At 37.4% G+C, this 15,755-nt stretch overlaps 1 protein-coding gene across 7 annotated transcripts in view; it reads right to left on the bottom strand.

The window, feature by feature from the left end:
* Window positions 1–1,215: 1,215 nt before the first annotated feature.
* Eda2r (ectodysplasin A2 receptor) overlaps window positions 1,216–15,755 on the bottom strand; it is a 48,892-nt gene continuing 34,352 nt past the window's right edge. For 6 of the 7 annotated variants that reach the window (XM_075957670.1, XM_075957672.1, XM_075957669.1 and 3 more), the window contains 5 exons: window positions 12,168–12,346; window positions 11,572–11,657; window positions 9,866–10,030; window positions 6,604–6,984; window positions 1,216–5,124 (listed from right to left, as the gene is read on the bottom strand). In XM_075957670.1, coding sequence (XP_075813785.1) covers window positions 6,614–6,984; window positions 9,866–10,030; window positions 11,572–11,657; window positions 12,168–12,346 — 801 coding nt within the window. In that variant the 3' untranslated portion in view covers window positions 1,216–5,124; window positions 6,604–6,613. The remainder of the gene's footprint in view (window positions 5,125–6,603; window positions 6,985–9,865; window positions 10,031–11,571; window positions 11,658–12,167; window positions 12,347–15,755) is intronic. The other variant, XM_075957673.1, reaches the window with a different exon arrangement.

Here is a 15,755-nt window from a genome sequence, read left to right as displayed (position 1 = left end):
CTGCCTCTTCGTCCTGTGTTCTGGGATTAAAGGGGTGTGCGCCATTACCATCCGACTGCTGGTTTGCATCTTTAAATAAATTTCCTGAGAAGAACAGCTACCACCATAGCATTTTTATCTTCTAGATAAGATCATATATGACTATTAACATTTAGTTGTTTCTCTTGTACCCGTTACCAAGAGACCAATAATTTACCTTCTGTCACCACTACTTTACACTGCACAAACATTTAATATAAATGTAACTATGTAACATGTGCTTTCTGGTACCTGGATCCTTTCACGTTGTATAATTTGAGATTGAACTCTGGCATGTCATCTATAAGAATTTAAGTTAATTGTTGTTTAATAACATGTTGTATTACAATTTGTTTGTTCATTCATCAATTTATGAAATTTGGATTGTTTGAATATTATGAACAATGTTTATAAAAGTGTTTAGTCAAGGTATTATGTGTACAAGTTTTTAATTACCTTCAGAATATATAGATGAGTAGAATTATTGAATATATGGCAACTGAAGCTGTAACTTTTACAGGAACCATCAGACTGTTTCAAATGGTCATACCGTTTTCCAATCCCACCAACAATGTATGGATTTTCTCCTTTTTTTTCACATCCTTGTCAGTGTGTATTTTATTAGGATTAGACAATATTTGAGATAGGAAGAAATTTAATTGTTCTGGTTTAAAATAAAATTATAGGAGTGAAGAACATTTCAAATCAAATGTTTGTCCTTTAGCAGTCCCTTGAATCAAATAACATTGTAAACAAAAATACAGTCCAAACAATGGGAGGTAATGCTCTCAAGAGGCAATCTTACTGATGGTGTAGTTTGTTTGTTTGTGTGTGTGTGTGATGTGTGTTTTTCCCTATTTTTAAAACAGTGTGACCAAATAGGAATTTGGTTCATTCCTCCAAATATATGCACGCAGTCTGAAGAATATCTAAACCTTCTTAAGAATTATAAGTTTAGAACATAAAATTGTCTTGTAGATCTGTAGTCAGACAAGATTATAAATGTCATAAACAATTCAAAAGCAGGATAATTTAGACTATAACTCAGATCTCCTGAGTTACAAGTCAGAATCTCCATAGCCCTGGTGCTACACCCAATGATTAGAAACACATTTCTTCCTGTACTGACTGAGCAGACACAGAAAACAACCAAGTGAGTCACCGCAGTTCCCTGAAAGCAGAGGAATAAACAAGACATTTGAATGTACATCTGTTTATTGATTCATATGAATTGTTTGCAGATTTTCATAATCCAAACACAACTTGTCAGTATCCACACATGCATATGGCTCAAGATTTGACAAAATCTTTATAAATAGCTCATTTAAGGAAAACAATAATTAAAATCTACCTACATTAAACACAAAATACCAAAGACCTTGGTAATAAATTGAGAGGGGTGTATGAGGGTGACATCTCAGTGTGGCAGGGCTGTTTGTTGGGGAGAGTGGTATAGTACTGACATTTTTACTTAACCTAATATTAAGACCCTTAAGGAAGAAAGTTGACCTTCCATACTACTTACATCCTTTCAAAATTCCAGTGAAACTGTAAATGGAGGAAAAAATTGAATACTGAAACCTGACTCACCTCCACTAAACACCTACTTCTGCCATGTAAACAAAAATCAGCTTTCTTTTTCCAGATCAAATATGTAAAACTAGAATATTTTCCAGGCTCAGAGTTATGTTGAATACATGTCTAATAAAGTCTTCGACTGACTTATACTCCCAAGTAGAAGACACATAAAAGCAAAGTACTCAAAGTTGTCCCACTTTATAAGGACACTTCTTGAGCAAACATGCAACTATTTATTTGGCCATGGCCAAATATCAATTAAAAAGAAAAAAAAGCACCCTTCCCTTTTACCCGAGATACCTTAGAAATCAAATAAAAACAAAACTTCACCATATTCTAATTACCAACTCCAACTGTTAAATTTAAGAAAATTGGGACCAAGATGGTTCTTAGTATGATATATACATATACATACACATATACATATACATATACTGGCTAATGGCCTTGCTCTGTAAAAGCACAGTGTGGTGGGATGCCTCGGTCATTCAATCACATCGTTTTTGCTGTTTTATCATCACAATCCTTCTCACTGAGAAGCAGTGACCAACTTGAGTTTGAAGCAGTGCCAGGCACATGGTGACCTTTCGACTGTTGGAAACTACTTAAGTTCAGTCTACCGTAGACTGGGTGTTAGTTCTTCTCCATCAGAAGTATAGATATGACTAATTAAAGTTAGTGAGATAAGAATAAACTGTCCCAGAAAAAAAGTACAGAGTGCCCAAAGACCAAGGCCTAAACCTTGGCTCACACGTATTTGCTAATGCTTACATCAGACCAGGTTACCTGGTGCAGTTTTGTGAGTCATTGCTTCTAATCCCCTGCCGAGTACAATGGGACCTTTTAGCATTTTTCTCCCATGCTTTTAACACACTTATCAGTGGTTTGACCTTAAGGCCCTTAATCAGTGGTTGTGGATGAGTTGTTATTAAAGATATACTTAACAGAATCTTCAAAACAGAAATCTTGTAGAGAATACTCTGTTAGTGGTAAGACCTGGTGATGAAGTTCATGTTTTCCTTTAACCACCAAGCACTTTAGGAATAGAAACTAGCTATAAAAGATTCAGAAAGATTTTGAGATAATAAAGAATAATATAATCTCTACAGAAAATCTTGTTTCTCTCTGTTCATGAAACAAATAGAGAAGAACTAAAGGCAAAATGAACCTTCAAAAAGAACCAAATGGACAGCACACTAGGTATCAAACTGACATGTCAAAAGCAATACCCATCCATACCTTGGGGCATCTTTCCCATTTTCACTTAACTAACCCTAAATATGTTGGGGGTATTGTATTGAAATTGTATTGAAGCACCTTCTGGATGCTTGTATTGAAAGCCCAGACATCAAAAAGGGAAAAACTGACTCAAAAATATTCTGTAGAGTCCTGAAAGATCAAACTTCAGTCTGGACTCCTGCTAGGGCTAGAGAGATATAGAATTTCAAATATTAGATAAGGCCCAGGAGACCTATATGAAACTTCCTTTCTGTGTTAAATGGTTCAATTCAGGACCATTGCTCTTTGACTATCAGCTGGACCTTCTGGCAGACTCACAGAATCCTATGAGTCCAAGGACCCAAGAATTAAGTCAAAAAAATCTTATAAACTGTATTTAAAAGTTAGTGGTATGAAAAGCAAGAAAAGGTCCTAAGATGAACTCAAGTAACATTTTCCAATGGAAAATTCCACTACAGTTTCTGTAGCACTAGCAGATTCTGGGATCTATTGAATTATTTGGTGGCAAAAATGTTTTTGTTTCTTCTTTACTACAATATTTTCCTTCTTTCCTCCACCAATCTCTTTCTTCTGTTTGCTAGGATGGAATCTAGGTCCTTGTTCATGCTAAAGGCAAGTACTCCATCACTAACTAAATCCCTATCCCTTGGGATTTTGAGAAAGAGTCTTGCAGTGCACTGCAGATCTGCTTCAAAATGCTGGTACTTCTGCTTCCTTTATATTAAGAAACTACTTGCATGTATCCATGCCCTATTCTTGAACCTTTGAAAACCCATCAGGAAGCTTCCAATGAGGAGAAAAGACTGGATACATTCAAGCCTTGTTATGCACTCCTATTTCACTGAGTAACCCCTTCACTGCCTTTATCAAAGCCTGTATAATGAGCTACGGAGATGACAGCTCTGATGTGAATAATAGAAAGGGAAGCACCATATGTGAAGTAAATCTTAGCATCTTTGACCAAAATGATTGTGCTTATCTTTAAGTTTTTGTAATAAATTAAGTCACATCAGCATTGTGGAGTGTATATAAAACTCCCAAGCAAAAAGATCCAGATTCTGTACTCACTTGACTGCTTTCCCCCATCTAAACCTGAACCACCAGGAGGGAATAGGCATGAAAACTAGTGGCTCTTTTTGGAATAAGGGGATACTTAGAACCAGTATGGGATGCTCACATCTAAGTCCTGAGGGTCACATCTGCCATTCTCCACAGAAAGGTCATGAAGAAAAAGGCTTCAGTTCATACTGAGAAGCATGTGAAACTGGGGGTTCAAGCTTAAGAGAAATGGACTGACTATTCTCTAAGCCAAGAAAGCACCAAATGGTCCCCTTTGCTCCTTACTGCTCTCCTCCTGCTCCTCAGAAACTTGACAGTCAAGACCGGACTGGGAGGGAAAAAGGTAAGAATATTAGAGTAATAAAAATGGAAAGACATTTAAGAAAAAGGTAATTTTAAAATCTAAAAGACACTAATTTGAATCCTAGCAGAGACTGTTGGCAGCCTAATCTTTGAGAATGCAGACTCTAGCAAACTCTGATTTCAAAGCAATCACAGGTACAGAAATCTAGGACATGAGTTGTAAAATTAAGGCTTCAGACCTCGATCATATCTCTTTTTATATATTCTCCGGCATTCTCTCTCTCTCTCTCTCTGTATGCATTTTCTGTGTGTGTGCATGTGTGTTCATGCCTCCCCCATGATCTCTCTCTCTCTCTCTCTCTCTCTCTCTCTATATATATATATATATATATATATATATATATATATATATCCTTCCATTTTATGTGTATGCATGAGTGTGTGTGTGTGTGTGTGTGTGTGTGTGTGTGTATTAGGGGAGAGAGTCAAAGCAGAAAGCTAAATTGAAAAGCACTTTATTTTTCTCTCTAAAGTGGTATATAGATGTCAATAGAATTCTGTAAAACCCTTTCTCAGATCTACCTGACAAAAAATATAAGAAGAAAAAATATACAGGCAGGAAAATTCGACCTTGTTTGTTGTTATTCCCCCCACCTCTATAATTAATTAACTGGCCCATAGCCATTTCCATGGCTATGAATTCTGAGTCCCCAGACTAAAAGAAGAAAACAAAAAAATGTTCAAGGCCAGTTTTGGGAAAATGGTGGGGATTTAATTCTCTCGTAGGATGGGCCCTGTGTACCCCGTTTTTAGAGTACTGATTATTGTGGGGCCTATATCCCAGACCCATGCTACAGCTGTTGAATAGAAGAAGAGCGGGAAAGTCCAGGAACAATCACTGGCAAGGTTGCCAAGAGTGAAAGAGACCTAGAAAAAGAGCAGAGTAGTTAGAATCCTGTGATGCTGTGTAATCACCACCCTCCTCTTTCTTTTCTCTAAAAGTTCATGTTTGGACCAGTGATTTAGGGCACAATAGCTGAAATCTCTCACCTAGCCATGGAGATAACAAATCTATCCTATTCCAAACTAAAAAAAAACATTTTTTCCTGATACTGGGTTAAGTTTTAGTACCATGTACTTAATAAAAACCCAAAGTGGTTGTCCTCAGTTCTCACATATGGCAGAGAAGTCAGATGTGTGACCCAGGGAAAGAACTAGAACCCATAAGTGAGTACAAGATACAATTATGCTTTTTATATTGAGCTCCAGTTTGTCAGTTGTAAGTGTAATACACATTGGGCAGCTGTGAGCTCTTTTCACTAGAATATTTGAACAAGAACTACATAACCTCTAGACGAAGAAATAGATTGGGTGTCCTTAGGGCAAAATTCAAAGATTCAAAATCCAAAATACTCAAAATTTTATTCCTATTTGACATGATACCATAAGTGAAAAATTGCACACTTGCTCACACATGAGTTTGTACTAATAGCACATGAAAGTACCTTCAGGTTATGTGTGCAAAGTGCACATGAAGCACAAATGAATTTTGTGTATGTTCTGTTTTTTTTATCCATGATGTTTTTATACACACACATGTACATATACATGCATACAACATATGTATATGTGACATATATTGAGGTAACATACACATAGATTTCAAAATCCAATGATGGCGTTAGATGAACTCTGTAATGGAGCTGCGAATCCCGGGCTCTAGCCTAGTTCTGAGAATGGATTACTCTGTCTTTAAGCAAACCACTTCTCATCTCTGTGGCTCAGTTTCTGCCTATTTAAAACGAGATTAGCATATTTCTCTTTGCCTACCACAAAGGTATGAAGTTACAAAGTTCAGGAAAAAATGTAGTGGATATAGAAGGAATTTGTAATTGGTGACAGAACACAGGGAAAGGAAGGAAATGCCATCATGGTACAAACACCTCTCACGAAGACATTATAAAGGACACTTGCGTATGTTGTCATTCAATCCTCACACTAACTCATGAGCAGAAGACTGTCTGAACGAGGTAAAATGATTTCCTCTAGATCATAAGGCTGTTCAGGAACCGGGGTTCATCTGAATACAGAGTTGCATATTTGTATGATGGTGTTGTGTTTATAAAAACGAAAGGAGTAAACATTATGACTAGTCAAGAGTAGGGTCCAGATGAAGAAGCTGGCATCACGCCAGCCTGCCAGGTCTCCAGACAATTGTTGGCTTCCAAATCTGATGTAAAATTAGCTCAAAGACTTAGTGCCACAACTGTTGCCTCTCCAACCTCTACCAGCCTCATTTCCTGCCATTCTTCCACCCAAGCCCTATCAGACAATAGAACTGGGGCTGGAAAATTGTTGAGAGTGGCCCACACCTCCTGGTCTTTTAACCACATTTTTCTAGCTCACCTCAGTAGAGTCAAAGGCTGGGAACTTGAAAAGGTACTCGGAGCTCCGGGCTGTCTCCGGAGATTTCAACTGTGTTCTCCCTCAAGGTTCCAGCTCCAGTACAGGGCACAGAGCTGGAAAACTTTTGCAGGTCCAGCTCTGTACATTCAATGGGGGTATGGACCCATTTAGAATGGCTCTCTGAGGCGCAGGAGGCCATGGTAAAGGACTCCTGGGTGGGGAAGCCACGCGTGGAACTGCAGTCATCATCCAAGATGGAGCTGAGTGGCTTGATCTCATTCACTGGAAATTCAGGACTGGTCTCCTGGCCAGGTGGCATGGGGAAAAGAGAATCCTCCTCCACTGCCTTTTCAGCTTCATATTGCAACGAACCTCCTGCAACTCAAAGCAGAAAGCCACTGAGTCATCCCCCCTCAAATCAGGGTCTCTTCTCAACAGGGTATCTCTTCCTGAGCACCAACTATAGGAGGGGTGAGGGGGTCTAGGAGCCAGACTCCCTTTTTCTTCCTGGAGGACCAGAGCATCTAGAAGTAGGTGAAAATGACACATTTCAGAGACATGCTTTCCTTGGGGTATTACATTAAGTCTTTTAGATGCTGGATTAGGGAAGACAAATTTCTTCAGCTAGAGATAAACGCTTTGTAGGAAAGGTATTTTAATATGCTTCTTTCTTCCATGATCTGGGTATATTACATGGGAAAGGAACCATGCAATCAGAATTATGGTAGTGGATGTTAAAATAGGAAGATTATCTTGAATTATGCAGATGAGTTCAGAAAATCCTTAAGATAAATCATGATTTTTTTATTCTGTGATTAATGATGAACATTTTAATTTAGTTCCATTTCTCTAGGTTGCTAGATGCATCCTGATAAGTGTCAGAAGGCAGAAATGACACCGAACATTAATATAGAAAGATGTGGCATAACATCTCTCTAAACAACTTCATTATACCATTGCTCGTTTTAGACAAAGAAGAGAGCCATGAGCCAAAACATATGAGCAGCCTCTAGAGCAGTGGTTCTCACCCTTCTTAATGCTTCAACCCTTTAGTACAGTTCTTCATGTTGCCACTTTAAAAGTACAATTTTGCTACTGTTTTGAATTATAAATAGCTGTGTTTTCTGATGGCCTTAGGCAACCCCTGTAAAAGCATCATTTGACCCCCAGAGGGTTCATGACCCACAGGCTGAGAACCACTGCTCTAGAAGCTGGGAGTGACCTTCTACGCACAGCCACCAAGAAAATAAGACTTCAGTTCTACAAACTCATGAGGGAACAGATTCCCCTCGGACAGACAGAAAGAAATACAGTCCTGCCAATTTCTTGGTTTAGGCCTCGTTAAGATTCCATACAGCGTGCTAAACTTCCGAACTATGGAAACTGAGGCAAGCCATTAAATGTGACAACTTATTACAACAATGATAAAGATAAGCAATTCATCATTCATGCATGAGTCAGACTCAATATTAGGTTACAAACTGAGTTGCTGTGTCTTTATGTTTCCCCACTGTGACCGCGTTTCCACAGTTTGTTCAAATTACATGAGTGCATAAGAAAATTTCATACAAAATTACAAATGTCTGGACTATTTGAAAATTGGAAGGTTTCACAGTGGTAGCAAATGGATGCAGCGGAGTAACGGATTCTTGATTAGAGAGGAGATGGTCCTTCTAGTATGTCACAATCCTATTCCTTTTTCCTGCATCTGCATTGGATTTAATTCACATCAGGTTGCCCTCCCTTACAAAGCCATAGAATGTGTGTAAGTGAGTGAGTACTAATAAGCACATTTTTCCTAAGGAAATCATAAGGACACTACCTGTCCTTATGTTCCCAAGGAGATACTGCAATAGTATAGAAAGGGGGTTCTCTCTCCCAAGGGAAGAACAGGGAGACAGGCAGGTCTTAGATGTCTCATCACATTCACCTTGCTGAGACCTGTGACCCAAACACTTCATTACCCATGTTTCAGTACTGGGCAAGAATTCTTACAATACACACTACCTTCCAAAGACTGAATGGTCAATGAGACAGAGATCCAGTGGTCCACCATTGTCTAAACTGTCAGAGCTACCACAGGAGCTTTAAGGAGACTGAAGTAAAGCTGAAGAAGGGTTATTGAGAATCAAGAGGGGAAAACTACATCTCATGAAATGCTAGATTCATCTTTGCTGAAACATGGAGTATGCACAGGTAAATCACTGATAGACTCTAGAGCCAAACTGACTAAGGAAGTTCTATTTAAGAAGGATTTTCCAACACAAACAGAATACAGCTATAATAACGTGCTGCTTCAGCTACAGTATCCATTTAGATATTGAATCCTGACAGTTCTTGTATCCAGTAAAGTCCATCCTTTCCTTTGCTAATACAGGTCTATTTATTAGGCTATGTTAGATTTTTCATTGTCCCTGTTTAGTTCTTGCTTCTGTTAATTGCACTAAAGCTGCATTGAACACTGGTATTCGTGTTTGGGATTCTAATGTCTTATTTAGTCCTGATGATCCCACCTCTTCTGTATTCCCTCCCTGATGAACTATACTTTCTGTCTTACATTGACTGATAGATGAAGTTGACAAAAGTGTTCTCAAGACTTTAAACATGACAATCTGTCTTGATTTTAATGCACCATCTCCTATGGCTTTGGCCAGATCTTCAGCAGCAGTATTTTGGAAGACAGAAAAACATAAGAATGTTGACTAAACACTATGCCTTCAGTTATCCAGTTTTGGGAAACTCCTATATTGACAGCACTTACTGTAGACCTCATTAACTTTTATTAGTCATGTTTCAGGTATATCTAAATCTCCAATTCTGATATTTCAGAATCTATTAATACATACATAGAGAAAAGAGTATAAACAACTTATTCCATTCCATCTATCATTTTGAAAATTAAAAATAAATAAACCTAAAGAATCTATATAATTTGAGTTACACTATGATTTAAAAATAAAGTTAGATAATTGGTCTCTGGGTTTCTTTACCAAGTGATTTCCCATTAAGGGAGACTCTCCACGAACCCTTAAAGCCTAATAAACTGGTCCACTAAACTTCCAGGTAAATTCTAGCCCTTTTGACGTTCCATATTTTTTGATGCTATGCCAGATAGTTCCCACATGATGACAGAGCATGATGCCTGGGATTTTCTAATGTGATAGGGAAGGCACCTTGACTTATAATCTCAAAAATCTTCCTCTTTTACCAAAAATTGTATCTTACTTTTGTTTCATGGGAAATGTTAAGCAGACACACTTACCACATTGACAATGTCTATTAAAGAGCTGCTTGCAGTAGAGGAAGAAGAGTCCAAGGAAGGCAAGTGCAAACACTACGAGCAGACTGCCCACCAGTGCGACAAGCGTGGCTTCCTTACCGGGAACAGCGTGTGCATCTACCTTCACTAAACTCAACTGGAAGGTACCTGTGGAACCACAGCAAAATAATAGGAGAGTCTGTCAATGTGGGCAGTTAAGAGTCGGAAAAGGGCCCTAAAGATCCTTAGGCTACATCTCCTTTAGGTCATCTCTATCAGGACTGCTATGTTCTTATCTGAAATTAGGTAAGATCATAATGAAAAAGCAAAACTCATATGCTGCAGGCACGATATAAATTAGCACGACTAACCAAAAGTCACTGCTGTTGTGGTTCATTCATGCTATGTTTAGTAATAGAACCTAAAAAAATAGAAACAAATTAAAATGCTCATCAGTAAATACTAGATCAGTAAATCGTGATTTACCCCCTAAGACGTCATAAAAGACCTTTTGTTGGTTAATATAAATAACCCAGTGGAGAAAAACAAAGTGAAGAATAGCTTGATGACCTTTATAGAAAAATGTTGTAAAATACAAAATACTAGCACTATTGTCTAAGAATATGAATATACAGAATGTAATAAAAATATTTAAACAGTAGTGGAGAAGGTAGCTGAGGAATATGGCCATGAATTAACAACACACTCTTCATGTTCTTTACACCCTTACAGCAAAAACATCAACATACTTGTAGCCAATGCACCTTGACTGTAAACAATGCATGGCATTTCTAGACTGAGTCAGTAAAGAGCTGATACATCTCAATCATTTCATTCTGTGACAAGGAACTGGGCACTACCTAGTATAGCAATCATAGGCACATGAAACAAGAAGGCTTTGGCCTTATGAAAGGAAACATTGGATTTGTTAATTGCCATAGGATAGTCTTGTAAAAAGCTGCTTAAAATTTCACGACAGTGGTTGTTTCTGTGGAGGGAAGGAATGAAGAGGACTCAGAAAGAATCGAAAGGGGAAGGTTATTATATCTGTTCTTTTAAAACGCTGAAGGAAATATTTAAAAAATAAGATTTATTATCTAGGGATCTCAGCTAATTTAGGACTTTATATTTCTATACTTATGTGTATTTAGCAAAATCTGTTTTATTTATCATGATTTTTAGGGATTGTTAGAGATACACCAATAATTTAAAGACTATATTAGAAGACAGACAAAAATTATAGAAGTCAGACAAACAAGTAAATGACAAGTGACATGGATACAGACTATATTCTAGTTATTTTTTCAGATATTAATGTGGTCTAAAACCTAAGGACTTCCATATACCATGTGTATCAACTCTAATAGCAATATTGACTATAATCGCAATTCATAAGTGTAGAAATGCTATTATATGTAAAGTACATTATAACATTCATTATGCCACCAAATCCAGCCAAGTAGCTCACAAAGCATGAATAAAAATATTTCCTCATTTAGATTCAATTTTCAAAACAAGGGAAATAAATGATGTCTAATCAATTTGAATGCTGCAAAGTTGAGGTTTAGTCATGGGCGACTGCCTTTACCAACAATGTAATAGAAGGAGTACTAAGGAGTATTTTCCTTCTACAGGAATAAAGAAGTCTATTGACTTCATTGACACACAGAGGTTTGGGGGGAAGACAGGAGAGAAAAATAGATACACACACTGAACCTCAGAAGAAGGAGTCTGCTTTGTACACGGGATGCATTCTTGGTCCTGCAGGCCCCCAATGCGCGTCTTTCGGTAGAACCTGTGATCAGAGCAGAAAGGAATGTGGAGGGATGAAACGAGCAATTGACTTGTAACAGTCCTTCTTGAGGTTGTGGGGAATATCTAAGAGTCTTTCCCTCATGTTTCCTGCATGGGACGCAGTACCTACCCTTGTGGGATCTCTGACATGTGTGACTCAGTCCACCATTTTCTTAAGCCATCACATTCTATAGCCAAAAGGGGAGTTAAGGTCATGAGACCAACTTCTTCATGATTTCTGTGCAATCTGTCTAGCAACATTTTTACTTTAAATTTTAGACTATCAGAACGATTAGAAAGCTTTTAAGCACTCATCTGTGTTTGATAATTTGCCAGGTATTTTATATATAGGGATATAGTTAGGAATATATGGCTTTCCATTCATAGAGCTTAAATAGATCATGACATGGATAGTTAGAATACTTCTACTAGGGTCTAAGAGGTAGGATGATAAGCGACATCAAATAGCTTTAAAAAGTTCCAGAAAGACTGATATCATTTAATGGCATACCTGGGCATACAGTCTCCGCAGATAGCATTAGAGGTATTCGTGCAGTTGGTTTTCTGGACCCGATTGATGACAGCGCAGGTGATGCAAGTCTGACACCTGTGATGCCCCCATGTGCTTTTATATTTTCGGGGAGGGCAGGCTGTGCAGTATGCATCTCCACCTTCTCCATAACCACAATCCTGAAATATAGGAGTATTCAGAAAAGCTCTAAGAGGGTATCTGCTAGGACTCAAATGAATATAGTATAAAGCAATATTTTTCAAACTACAAGTTTCCTCCATATTATGTGGTCACTGAATCAATTTTCTAGGTTGTAATCAACTTGGAAAATTGAAATGGAAATAAACAGCATAGTGATATAAAATGAAGTAAAGCCAAGTGCATCAATTAAAACAAACAAGATCACACTATGGAAAAGAACCTGAAAACTTTAGCTATGTGAAAACAAAAGGTTATTTCTCTTGTGTTTGTTTGTTTGAGCCAGGGTTTTTCTGTGTAGCCATAGCTATTCTTGGCTGTCCTGGAACTTGCTCTGTAGACCAGGCTTACTCACCCTCGGTCTATTAGAGATTTAATGAGGGTTCTGACCTGCATTAGCCACAATGGAGCATACATGAAAGGTTTCATTTTTGTGCTACTATGACTGAAGCATTGGGTAAAAGAGAACATTTTGTCCTCAGAAATAATACACTTTGCTTTTATCATACAGCACAGGACACACAAATCAACTGATCATTATTAAGTATAAAAAGTACAAGAAAGCACAGTTTTACAGTATGTCAAAAGATGGGTACTAGCAAATATCTGACATAAAAGATAGTACCTATCTTTTTAATTAACTTTCACAGGTAAAACACATATTAGTAAGTGCTGGGTAATGATGAAAAATTACATCTTACTCTAGTATAATAAAAATGTTTTAATATTCACTCGATAAGTGATATATTCTGGCTTTTGCTTCAAGTTAGGTATCAATGCAATGATGCTATTAATATTATTCCCAACCTATTTTTTCTGTGCATAAGATAACTGAGAACTTGAAGAGATTGTAATAGACATACTGTAAAGATTATTCTAGCTCTCCTTCTCTGGAAATCAGTCTAGTGGTTCCTTAAAAATACGGGAATCAGTCTACCTCAAGATCTAGCCATACAACTCTTGGACATATACCCAAAGGATGCTATATCATACTACAGAGACACTTGCTCAACAGTGCCCATTGCTGTTCTATTAATAATAGCCAGAAATTAGAAACAGCCTAGATGTCCTTTAGCAGACGAATAAATGGAACATTATTTGCCTGTTACAAAATGAATCAGTAGGTAAATAGATAGAACCAGAAAAAAATATCAGCCCTAGAAAAGACAAATATGGCATGCATTATATGTTGATGCCAATAGTTAAGTCAATTATAATAAAGTTACAATCCAAAGAGGGGATGAATAGATATCTCTAGAGAAAGGAACTAGAATAGATAGTTATGGACAGGTGGGAATACTGAAATAGGATGATCAAGTAGGCTGGGGGAGGAAAAAGGGAGATGAGAAAGGGAATATATGGAAAAAACTAAAATTAAGGGTCATTTTAGAACTAGTATGGAAACTTGATGCAGTAGACATTTCCAAAAGTATGCACATATATGAAAGCACTCTAAATGAATTTGTCAAATAATGGAGGAGACAGAACCCCAACTGGACATTTCTTATCAAAAATGTGGAAGCCATCAGTCCAAGCAATGGGTTATATCTAATTGAGTTGTTGGCCAATGTGGTCCCATGGGAATGCCCAAATAACTCAGGTTGTTGCAAAGAGTATAGGTTACTCTACACAAACTGACCTCAAGTCCCCATTTTTGAAGACAACAACCTACGCAATTCACTAAAGATGGAGAATTCAAGTAGTTGCCTACCTAGACGCTTCACCTATGCGGACTAGTGTTCTTGGTACCAGATGGTACTCTGCACACAAACAAAGGAGAAGCATAAACACTAACCCAAGAATAAACTCTTTGCTCTACAATGGTCACCTGCCTACAAAACATGCTAGGACCATGGTGGCAGAAAGCTTGTGGGAGTAACCAACCATAACTGATTTGATATAAGGTCTACTCCATGAGAGAGAAGCATTATCCAACACTGCTTGCGGGACCAAAAGCCTGAGACTAGATATCTCAGTGACCTAGGATAAGACCAAATACTGCTGTCCTAAATAAAGGAGTAGCAATAAAACAACTCCTAATGACAATTTCTATACTCATAGATCAGTGTCTTCTTCAGTTATCATCAGAGAAGCTTCTTTGTGCAGCTGCAGCAGATGGGAAAAATATAGAAACCTAAAGCCAAACATTATTCAGACAGTGATTTTGGAACCCTCATCCTTAAATGGGATGCCTCCATCAAATCCTTCCTCTCAGGGATCAGGGAACCCTGAAGAAGAGGAGGTGGAAAGAGTGTAAGAGCCAGAGGGGATGGAGGACATGAAGAAAACAAGGCCCTCTAAATCAACATGATCAAAAGCACTCATGAACTTACAGAAACCAAGGCAGCATACACAAGTCCTACATGAGTCCGCCCAGATATTAGCCTAGAGTTGAAAAGAGAAGGGGACAAATGTACCCATTCCAACCTATTTCAGAAACTTTTTTTCATTTGATAGTCACTTACAAATGAAAATTTAGTTTTCTCCAAGTGAGTGTCACTGGAGAAACAAACAACTCTTAAGGGTAGCCTGTACCCCCAGCAGTAGATGGCTGATAAAAAATGAACTCAATGGTATCCTTGGACATTTCTCATTTCATAATGCCAGGTCAAAGTTTTCCCTTTTTAAAAGTTTATCTTATTTTTACTTTCATTTTTACTTTATTTATATATTTTCGCTTTCTCTTTACCCTACAGGTCTTTGCATATATATTATGGCTTTCGGTTGAAAGATTTTATGGGATTCCTGAATATGAGAATATGAGATAAATAGAGAAAATTCTAAGAAAACATCATTGCAATCATCAGGTAGTCTAGCAGAGTAATGCAAGACCCAGCAGTACCTCCCAAAAGAATATAGACGCAACAATGTATGTACCCAGGATATAGAAAATTAGTCTTTCAAACTGACATCTACAAAGAAGGTATGTATGTTAATACAGACAACTGCCTGATAAAATGGAAGATTTTAGTAAGACTCTGAGTCTCCTGGAAAAAAAAATCAGACACTATAAACATCTTTGATAACAAGAATCAAGAAAATCAGATTAATGAAAACAAGGCAATCAACAGGCACTACCAGTTAAATGAATCAATTATTGGAATTGCTTAACAAGGATTTTAAAGCACCCATAAAAACTGTTTTGACAAGCAATTACAAATTACATTTAAATATGAGAGAAAATTAAAACACCACAGCAAATAAATGACTTTTTTATTGGCAAGTTTGTTTTTTGACAAAGTGCTCAAGCTGACTTTAAGCTTGAAGTTGTTTTGTTCCTGTCTTCTGAATGCTGGCATGAGAGCTGGAACTAACAATATTCAGCTCAAAGAAATTATTTTTTAAAGAGCCAAATTGAAGTTATAAAAATAACTAAGTAGATAAACAAAA

Source organism: Microtus pennsylvanicus, chromosome X (assembly GCF_037038515.1).
Source record: "Microtus pennsylvanicus isolate mMicPen1 chromosome X, mMicPen1.hap1, whole genome shotgun sequence".
Lineage (NCBI taxonomy): Eukaryota > Metazoa > Chordata > Mammalia > Rodentia > Cricetidae > Microtus > Microtus pennsylvanicus.
This window is presented reverse-complemented; position numbering and strand designations above follow the sequence as displayed.